Source organism: Oryza brachyantha, chromosome 10, assembly GCF_000231095.2.
Source record: "Oryza brachyantha chromosome 10, ObraRS2, whole genome shotgun sequence".
Classification (NCBI taxonomy): domain Eukaryota; kingdom Viridiplantae; phylum Streptophyta; class Magnoliopsida; order Poales; family Poaceae; genus Oryza; species Oryza brachyantha.
Genome location: NC_023172.2, coordinates 4,934,650 through 4,944,545, shown reverse-complemented (window position 1 = coordinate 4,944,545; position 9,896 = coordinate 4,934,650). Strand labels below are relative to the sequence as shown.

Below are 9,896 nucleotides of genomic sequence, written 5' to 3'. Positions count from 1 at the left end.
TCCTGGGAACGTGATGTGATCGTGTGTGGAGAATAAACGTAGAAAGATCGCACGAACAAACAGAACACAGAAATTACAAGAACGATGGCACAAGAGATTTATCCCGAAGTTCAGATCTTTCGATCCTACACTCCGTTGAGGCGCTCCTATGAGCGGGATCTCTCTCGATCCTTTCCTCTCTTGGCTTCCTCCCACAAGGCCAACACGGGTCTCCGAATTCACACCTAGGGTCTAGCAACCCCTTCGATCGACCACCAAGGTCAAGATCAAGGCGGTTTGCCCAGCCCTAGGTTGAAATCCGCTCTACCCTTCAACCTTCTATGAGAAAGCACAAGAATCCACTATCAACCTTACCTATTTTCTTGCGGAGGTTAGGCAATAACCTTCACAACTTGCTCCCGGGCGATCCACACGAATCGGAGGCTCGCGGACGACGCCTATCCGTCTAGGAGATCAATCTCCAAGAGTAATAGGCCACCTTGACTCCACATACATCCATCAACGCCCGAGAATGAACACTCTATCACTCACTAACCTAAACACTCACCCTAAGACATGATCCAGCAATTAATCTTTCTAGAAAGTGTTTTTGGATTAGTGGGGAGGCTTGAGAGGTGCTAAACTTGCCCTAGCAATCAGAGAACTCTAATGGGAAGCCTCACCAACGACATCTCAAAGGGGCCTTATATAGCCTGGCAAACGTCACTTAGCCGTTGGAAAAGAAATCTAACCGGACTGTCCGGCTAGGGGGCCAGACCGTCCGGCCGACACTAAACTCAACCACTCCGGGAAGGGGCCAGACCAAGGTCCGAACCGTCCTGTCACCGGACTGTCCGGCCAGGAATCCGGACCGTCCGGTCCCTGCTGCTTGCGAAAAACAGCAGCGAGCCTCCGTTCAACTTAGACTCAACCCTAACCACTCTTGGATGCATGCTTAGCTTCTGGTGACCCCTCTTAATAGTACGGAGTTCCTACGACTCAAAAACAAGAAATAAAATCTTCTTCGATCCCCTTTGTCTTCGTAGAACCATCGCTCCGGGTCACACAAGCATCAAGTTAGTCGCGTAATTCTTCAATCGAATTGATCCCTTAAACTTCTCTGCAATCACAACTCATTAGCGCACACATGCTTGTCTAGTATTGTCATTAATCTTCTAAAACTTCGTTTAGGGGCTAGATGCACTTTCAAGAATAAGTGTTATTTTCAGTTGTTTATAAGAACGATGGTTATGTAATCAACATTGTCTCTTTGTGTACCCTGGCTGGTCCTGGACAGGGATTTTAATACACAATTAAGTTCAGAAATTCGTGTGAGGAATTTCTAGACGTGACAATAGCACTTTCGACCTTCTCTTTAAAACTTACTATCTGACGTAGGCTGCCAACAACTGCGGATGAGGGGTCAAGGTTGCTTGGGGATAGTGACGGTGTGGAGTCATAGGTCACTAAGCCGAAGGGACATGCTGGGCCATCGGCCTCAACACCCAAGTTTGCCTCAGTTCCCCTTGCATTCTCTATCTCATACGCAGATACGCCTTGCCCTATGATCCTCTGCTTTGACATGGCTAACCTTAGATGGCCTATCAGATTCCCTTGTCATGACTATGGATCTTCGAGCATATAGGTGGAGACGCTCATCCATTTTTGCCTCTATGACCATTACTTTACTAGTGATGGCAACGACACCCTAGCAAGATGGAGGCGAAGTCGGGCAATGTTGTGAGCTAGTTATTAAAGAGGTGGACGATGATGGGGAAAAGGGGAAGGAGGCAAAGACAACAATGATGGTGGCGGTAGGCTCATGTGGCTAAAGAGGTGGAGGCATGACGGATGACAACCTTTGACTAATCGTGGCATCACCAACAAAGATGTGTGCTTGCTTGGTTGGAGAGACAACAATTTATTGGATTAATAGGAAAATTGGAGGGGAGCGAGAATGTGGGGTGGTAGGATCCACGTCTGGTGAGTATCGGCTCAATAGAGAAGTTTGACAACAAGTACTTTTTAATGTATTTTTTTTACATAAGCTTGTTAAATTTTAGTTTAGAGTTTTGATAATATCGTTACCATTTCAATCCTACCGCTTCAATTCCTTGCCTTGAAAATTTATTGTACCGGTCTCGCGTGTTCAGCCGCTCCACGCGGCAGCTGACGCCGACATTCGGCCACAGCCCCGCGTACCCGTCCCCGAACCTTTCCCCAGAATACCCGCAAGCACAACTTCCCACGCCCCAATCCATCTGCCACCGCGGCGCATTCCCTCCGACTCCGTCCACGGCTGACGCCTGGACGCCCCCCACCTCGCCTCACGCCACCGCGACCAATTCCACCTCCTCCTCCTCCCACAAAAAGCGATGGCGCCAGCCACCATCACGAAGCGGAGCGCCGCGTAGTCAAGTCACGCACGCACGCCAGCCACCGGATGGCCGTGACGCCGTGCCCGCCGCGGCGGCCCATCTCCGCGCCGTGCTTCCTCCTCTGCTTCCTGCTCGGCTTCGTCGCGGGCCTCTTCCCCTTCGCGCACCGCCACCTCCACCTCGACCTCCACCTCCCGCTCCCTCCCCCGGCGAGCACCGTCGTCGACAGCCCGTCCACGCCGACGATTCTGCAGCCGCAGCCGCAGCAGCGGCCTCCCGCGGTGGCGGCGAAGCGGAAGCTGCTGCTGGTCGTGACGCCGACCCGTGCCCGCCCGCTGCAGGCCTACTACCTGCGCCGCCTCGCGCACACGCTCCGCCTCGCGCCGTCCCCGCTGCTCTGGCTCGTCGTCGAGTCCGGCGCCGCCACGCGCGACACGGCCGCACTCCTCCGTGGCTGCGGGGTCATGTACCGCCACCTGTCCTCCCCTGTCCCCGACGCGCCCCAGGATCCTCCTCCCCGCCGCCGTGGGCGGAGACAGGAGCGCCCGATCGTAGACCGCCGCGCACGCCAGCGGAACACGGCGCTGGACCACATCGAGCACCATCGTCTCCACGGCATCGTCTACTTCGCCGACGAGGACAACGTCTATTCGCTTGACCTCTTCCACCATCTTGGCGACATAAGGTAAGGTGTACCAATCATGACGTCACAACCCAATTAACTACTTGCTTGAAACCGTGATCGAAATCCAAGTCAATTTTGATTACGCAACAATAATTCGTTAATGGCGTTTGGAGACACGGAACTCATTGGTGTCCCATTGGTGAACGCTGAAACAAATATTCTCGTGTAGGAGTTTTGGCACCTGGCCTGTGGCAACCTTGGCACCCGGGAAGAGTAAGACAATACTGAAAGGACCAGTGTGCGATGGGAACAGGGTTGTGGGATGGCACACTAGAGATGGGAACAAGAAGCGGGGAAGGTTCCATGTCGATATGTCGGGGTTTGCATTCAACAGCAGTATGCTTTGGGACGCCAAGAACAGGGGTCATCAAGCCTGGAATTACATACGGCAGCTGGATACTGCTAATGAGGGGTTTCAAGTAAGTTGCTTCTTTTTCCTACTAATTGACTTATAGTTGTACCTACCTTATGCTTTTAATACAGTACTATCAAAATTTTGGCAACTGATCAAGCATTATTAATTTGCATGGACTAGGAAAATTGTTTTTGGTGTGAATTATTATGGTATGGGTCTGCTTATTTCTCTTCACTTGATCCAGGAAACTAAACGCATCTTTGTTGCATTCTACATCTTCAATTGATTCAGCTAGAAACTGCATATTCGTTTACTCTTGACAGTAACATTCAACCTATCACACTTTTGTGCAAAAATCTTTTCAGCTCTTTCCTACACAAACACAAACCTTTTTTGTTTCTTTTTTTGCTCATACCCCTATATACATCCATAACTTAATACTATAATCGTATTCCGTTTGGTGAAAACATGTTAAGTGGGAACGATTTATAGTCTTATATTTCCTCCTTCCAACAATATAAGGATGTTTGGAGCTTTTTGGAGGGATTAAAGTTGAGGAAAGGAAGTGTTGTGATTGGTTGAGATGAGGAGGTGGTGGGATCTTATATTGTTGAACAACAATCAAACTCCAGATGGCCTTATATTTCTGGACAGATGGGGTATTTATAATTTTTGTCCAGCGTTGCGTTAACCAAACCTGGTGTCTTCCCTTTATATTTTTGTTCTGACTTAAACTACCACCTTGAATGCCTTCAGGTTTGTTTGGTGATCTAATATACATTACAATTTGTCCTTCCAGGAGACAACATTTATCGAACAGCTTGTAGAAGATGAAACTCATATGGAGGGTGTACCTCCTGGTTGTTCAAAAATTATGAATTTTCATCTTCATCTGGAAGACAAAGATGCCATGTACTTGAACGGGTGGCAAACCACTCAAAACCTGGATGTAATTATTCCTCTGGTGAAGGAAGCATAGCACATACTGGTTCCTTGCTTACCTGGCAGGTACAAATTTATCATTCTTACAGTTTCTCCACCATCATGATCCAAAAAGATATCTAGCTGTTTATTTGGAAGTGTTGTTTCATATGCTGTATTCAGCTAGCTATCATCCTGATGTATTATATCCATTCCTACTCTTTCAAAAACGAGTATCCATATGATAAAAGTAATTCATAGACAGATTTTGAGTCCTAGCAAGATAGCAGGTTAAACTGCTTATATGCCCATGCTTTCGCATGTACTGAAAAAAATATATATTACCAAGTATGCCAAGCCATTGTTTCATTAAACCATGCCATCGAATACATTAGGATGTGTGGTTAACCTATGCCCAGCTCATGCCTGGAACATCATCCTGGGGAAAGCAGCTTCTTTTTCACTGGAGGTGAGCGGATGGATAATTGTAGTGCTCCTACCGCTGCAAACGTCCATAATATAGTTGCAATATAGCAGATAGATATTCTTAGTGGTTCATTCTGTTGAATGTTTTGACAACGTTTTTCACTGAGTTCTTGCACATCTTTGTAACTTTCTTTAGTTTTTGAAAGCAGGTTTTGTTGCTATATTTGTCATAATTTATTAACTGATCCTTCATATACCTCAAGCAGATTCTTTTTCAATGTGGCTGAAGAGGAGGAACATCTATCAAGTATCAACTCATATACCAGAGTGCCATAGAGACTGAGGCAAATTCTTTTTCAATGTGGCGGAAGAGGAACGTATATCAATTCATATGCCAGAGTGGCATAGAAACTGAGGTGGTTCATATATACTACAGTCCCATAAAATTGAGGTGGTTTATGTATACCAGAGCCATAAAAACTGAAGTGGTTCATTTGGTTTGCCATGTTGTCGAAGGTCGACAGGGGGTCGCTTGTGGATTAGGTGTACATACAACATAAACACACAAAGAATTTTCCCTTTTCACATCTAACATGTAAAAGATAATCTTGATGGCAATTTTGTTTGTTCTAATTGGTTGTCTGCTCTCTTTTACTTTCATGGATTCGCTATGCCTGCTGGAATGTTGCATTGTCTGTTTTTTCAAGTGCCCTCGGATGATGTGGGCAATTTTTCAGTGCCAATCATAACGGCATCCTCAATGCAATAATTAGGATAATATTTATAGAATAAAATAAGTTATCACATAGGATAGAATGTGACGTGGCAAATAAGTAAATGAAATAAGAGAGTGATGGTTTCTACAAAACACTCAAGACATAATGAGAGATGAGTAGTATTAAGTTTAGATGTGAATTAGTAGCGTTTGTATTTCAAGAGTGAAGTCTAGCATTTATTTCTTTATAAGTTATGATTTATGACGTGGAGTATATAGAAATGTATTATATCAAGATTGTTCTAACAAGATTGCTCTAAGTTTAAATATGAAATGAAAACAGTTTCATTGTGACGGAACCCATCGCCCGCGTCGCTCCCTAGGGCAGCTTGGGTGAAACCCTAGCCGCCACCGCCCTCCCCCGGCCTCTCCTCCCTACCTCGCCGCTGCCCGAGCGGCCGCCGGCAAAGCCGGCCGGCTGCCATGACGGCGGCGGCGGGGCTTTACTCAGGTTGTGCGCGACGGCGGCGGCGGTAGCAGTAGCGACGCGTGGCGTTGGCGGAGGGCGTGAGGCCGCGGCGGGCCAGAGGGGGAACGCACGGCGCCGACGACATGGAAGGAGGATGACGCGTGGCGCCGGTGGCGGAGGCAGCGCGTGCGCCAGGGCCTTAGAGCTCGCGGCAACAGCTGGCCAGACAGCCGGCGGCCACGCCGGCAACGGCGGGCCTGAGGGCAGGCAGCGGGGAAGGAGGAGGAGGAGTCGACGGCCGGTGGCCACACCAGCGGTGGAGGGCCTAAGGGCAGGCAATGACGGCGGCGGGGAAGGATGAGGAGGAGCCGTTGGGGGCAGCTGACGGCGTCGGAGTCTTGTGGCCTCCGTGACACGGCGCGCCGGAGCCAGAGCGGCAACGTCTCCGGCGTCCAGAGGGTTGTGCAAAGGGAGCTGGCGGCGGTGGGTCGCCTTCCTCGTTGTCGGTCAGCACCCTCACCTTCTCCGGAGCTCCTACCCTTCTCTGCGGGGAGTTTCTAGGTTGGGTTGAGGCGGAGGCTTGCAGCGGGGGAAGCCTAGGCTGCTGAAGGAATGTCGTCCAATCCCGGGTTCTCCTTCAGCCAGATCTGGCAAGGAGGTCGACGGGTGGTGGAACGGAGAGGTCCTGTGGTGGTTCGATGAAGCCGATCGACTGAGGGGCGTCGATCGGGTATGGCGGAAGCCATGTGTCGCCGATGTTTAGTTGGTGGTCTCGGATTGGGCGACATACCGCGGTGGTAGGGGGTTCCAAGCGAAAGCTTAGCCCAATTCTTTGGGCCAACAGTGACTTCGTCTTCGGGCGTAGTAACCCTCCTAAGGGCACTGTTGAGGTATCTCTCCTCTCTCAGCAAGAAGCTCTGAGTGAAAACCTTGTCCAGTCTTTGGACGGATGACGACGGCGTCTTTTGGCGTCGCGACCCTTCTGAGGGTGTCGTTTTAGAGTCTTCGTGGTGTAGTGGTGACGTTAGCTCGGTAGCGATCGGTCTCGCATAGCGATGGGCGTCAGCGCTTGGCTTTCCTCTCTGTGGTGTGTGTTTGAATGGTTGGTACATGGTTCGGGCGCGTGTGCTCGGTACACATCCTTACTCGACAACCAGTTGTCGATATAAAACATCTTGTAACTTTTCTTCCTATCTTAATACATCGAATGACCTCCTTCGGTCATTCCGGCAAATAAAAAGTTTAAATATGATCTCAACACCGTAGAAACCTGTGCTTTAGGTGTTGACATCAATTGTGGTTTTTTGCCATTGTCGTCATATTGTTGCCTCGAGGTTTCTCGCCAAAAAACGATATTTCAAATCATGCTAATCATATACTAGGTTGAGGACCAAGGGAGCATATGTGATAGGCGTTGGGTGACGTGGATAGTGCAAGCGAGCTGCACTGGTTGGTCTGAGCATCATGGTTGGGCGGGCTGTCAACGAGCAAAGCTTGAGCGAGTCAGCTTGTTTAGGCTTGAGCTCAACAACAACTCGAGCTGAGCTCTAATCAAGCCTATCAAACCTTTTAGCTCTTATGTAACCTCGGCTCGAGCTCGTCTAGAATATATGATATATTATCTTTTGTTAATATTTTTTATAAAAGCAATAATTTTAAGTAACCCATGTTAAATAAAATGAAAATAAGATTTAAAATTAATATATAACACAAACATATATTAGTTTATCATTTAAACATATAATCATTTATACTTAATCTGTTATTTTATCAATAAAAAACAAAAATAGTATATATAGATAAATATGTGAGAAGGTCAACTTCGGATCAAGCTCGGGCTCAACTCATTAGGAGCTTGAGCCGAGCTCAAATTGAGTCAGACACAAGCCGAACGCAAGTAGCTCGCGAGCTTTGAGGTTTTTTTTTTTATGTGACAGCCCTACTCATGGTCTCCATAGAAGAGCCCCATGGTCCCAAAAAAGGAATAAATATATTGCCAGTGTGGCACATTTGCACCGTTTAAACACTTCAAAATCTATCCAATTTGATAATTCAATTTAACTTGCACAATGCATTGCGATGTTTTGGGCCATTCGAATTGATGCGTTTGTAGTAAAATTGTTCAGAATAGTGATAAAAATTAACGCGGCCCAGGTAATAAAATTTTTATAGTATACTGCACATAAATGCAAAATTAATTATAACATTGTGAAATAGAGAGAGAACTAAGAGGTTTCAAAAGATATGTGAGCGGTAGGCCTTCGGTGTGAAATTAGTGATCGCTCAAAAAAATTGATACTCTTCTCGATTTGTTGCCACTTAACTGAATGTTAGAAATGGAAATAAATTGATAAAAAAAGTAGCAACACTGAAACAATATATGTGCATGTTGCAGCAATATTAAGAACAATTCTAACGAGAATTTGAATGAGATTAATACAGAATTTTTTTATACTGTTCTAGGAGACTTTATGAAGCCTCCAAAACATAATGGAAGAGCATCTGAATTCATGTCAAACTATAAGTTGTTCTTTTATTTTTTTTTATAGAGGTATTTTTTAGCCGGCCTCTATATCCATCCGATATATACTCTTTTTTTAAATTGGAAACTTAGTACAAATAGAGAGCTTACTTTTTCAAATAACCCAATATGAAATTTGCTCCTACGAAGATTTAAACTTAGCCTCTCAAATAAGTTCAGGCTTATCCTTACAAGAGATTATTTCGAGAGAAAGTGTTAGAACTTCATAAAAGCATTAAACACAAATGTCAACATGAAGTGCCCCAGATAAATGAATTATGATATGTGCAAGCCAAAGAAAAAGAATGCAACAGAACATGTAAGACATGCCAAGAAAAGTATGCTCAGAATATTGTAGCTGTGACTTGTCAGAACTCATACGCAAAGAGATATCAGTGGAATTTTCTTTTCTAATGGTCTGTCAGAAACCTACTAGCAGTTTACAAATAATCTTCAGTTAGCCATAAATAGAAAACATGTTTCATCATTAAAAAGAACACATCTATGATTATAGTAAATAAGGAGTTTGGATTTGCTGATACAAAAACTCTATGAAGCCCCTGAACAAAATGGAGCATCAGAATCCATATGCTGAACTACTACGTAAATTGCTATAACATATCATTAAGAGAAATTCGTTCAAACTAATCATTGAAACTTCATAGAAGCATTCAAGAGAAATTTCAATGTGCGAAATGCCCCTAAAGGAATGAATTATGTTACCGTTCTAGTTCATAATCAATTTTGCTCCACTAAATATAGTATGTGCCAACTCACTGCTAACATCAATATAGTTATAAAGATGTATTGCGTTTCAAACTTGTTTATGCAAAGGAAATTATAAGAAATAGGAGTACATCAAATATTGTATTTGGCAAATTTATATCAGGATGAGAAAAAGTGAAGAACAAGACAACTTCTCTAAGTTCTGCTACTTCTCACCGGCAGTTCATGAAAATATAGATGTAGTGATTTGCATATTGTGCCTGATAAGAGCAGATTCTGAGAATAGGCGTATAAAAAACCTGTTGCCAATCCAGAAAAAATAGACCTCTTTTACTGTACCAATAACAAAAGGATATCAAGTCTACATGCAAGATGCAACAAATACAACAAACAATGTGCAACAGGCATCAAGGGAACACAATTACTTTGCACTCCTTAAATACCTAAAACCCCAGCTGACTAAATAAGTTAATACTATATAACCAGACAACACCAGCACTGAACACACAAGTTTGAATTGTAACATTACTGATTCAAACATCTAAACACTTAAACAAACTGATGCTTCAGGTCGACTCGTAGTATTCCCAGCATGTGGATAGAGCACTAAGCAGATATAAGGCCATAAATTAGATTAGTTGATCTGGCAGCATAGGTAACAAATGACACTATTTTTCTTCATACTTCAATAGAAAACATGCAGACAGAATATTGTCGTTGT

General features: G+C 45.1%; 1 protein-coding gene across 1 annotated transcript; it reads left to right on the top strand.

Moving 5' to 3' along the window:
• The first annotated feature begins 2,256 nt into the window (after positions 1–2,256).
• Positions 2,257–5,413, top strand: LOC102714408 (probable glucuronosyltransferase Os10g0205300). The gene is made up of 4 exons (XM_006662193.3): positions 2,257–3,042; positions 3,212–3,461; positions 4,197–4,405; positions 5,011–5,413. Exons 1-3 carry the CDS (start codon positions 2,423–2,425, stop codon positions 4,374–4,376), a joined length of 1,050 nt encoding a protein of 349 aa, XP_006662256.2. The 5' UTR covers positions 2,257–2,422; the 3' UTR covers positions 4,377–4,405; positions 5,011–5,413.
• Positions 5,414–9,896: the final 4,483 nt, after the last annotated feature.

What these genes read in the sequence shown, in the direction of transcription:
- LOC102714408 (XM_006662193.3), top strand. Translation starts at nt 2,423, where the DNA reads ATGGCCGTGACGCCGTGCCCGCCGCGGCGGCCCATCTCCGCGCCGTGC. An exon ending in CACCATCTTGGCGACATAAG is followed by an intron (nt 3,043 to 3,211) that starts GTAAGGTGTACC and finishes ATTCTCGTGTAG; the next exon opens with GAGTTTTGGCACCTGGCCTG. An exon ending in CTGCTAATGAGGGGTTTCAA is followed by an intron (nt 3,462 to 4,196) that starts GTAAGTTGCTTC and finishes TTGTCCTTCCAG; the next exon opens with GAGACAACATTTATCGAACA.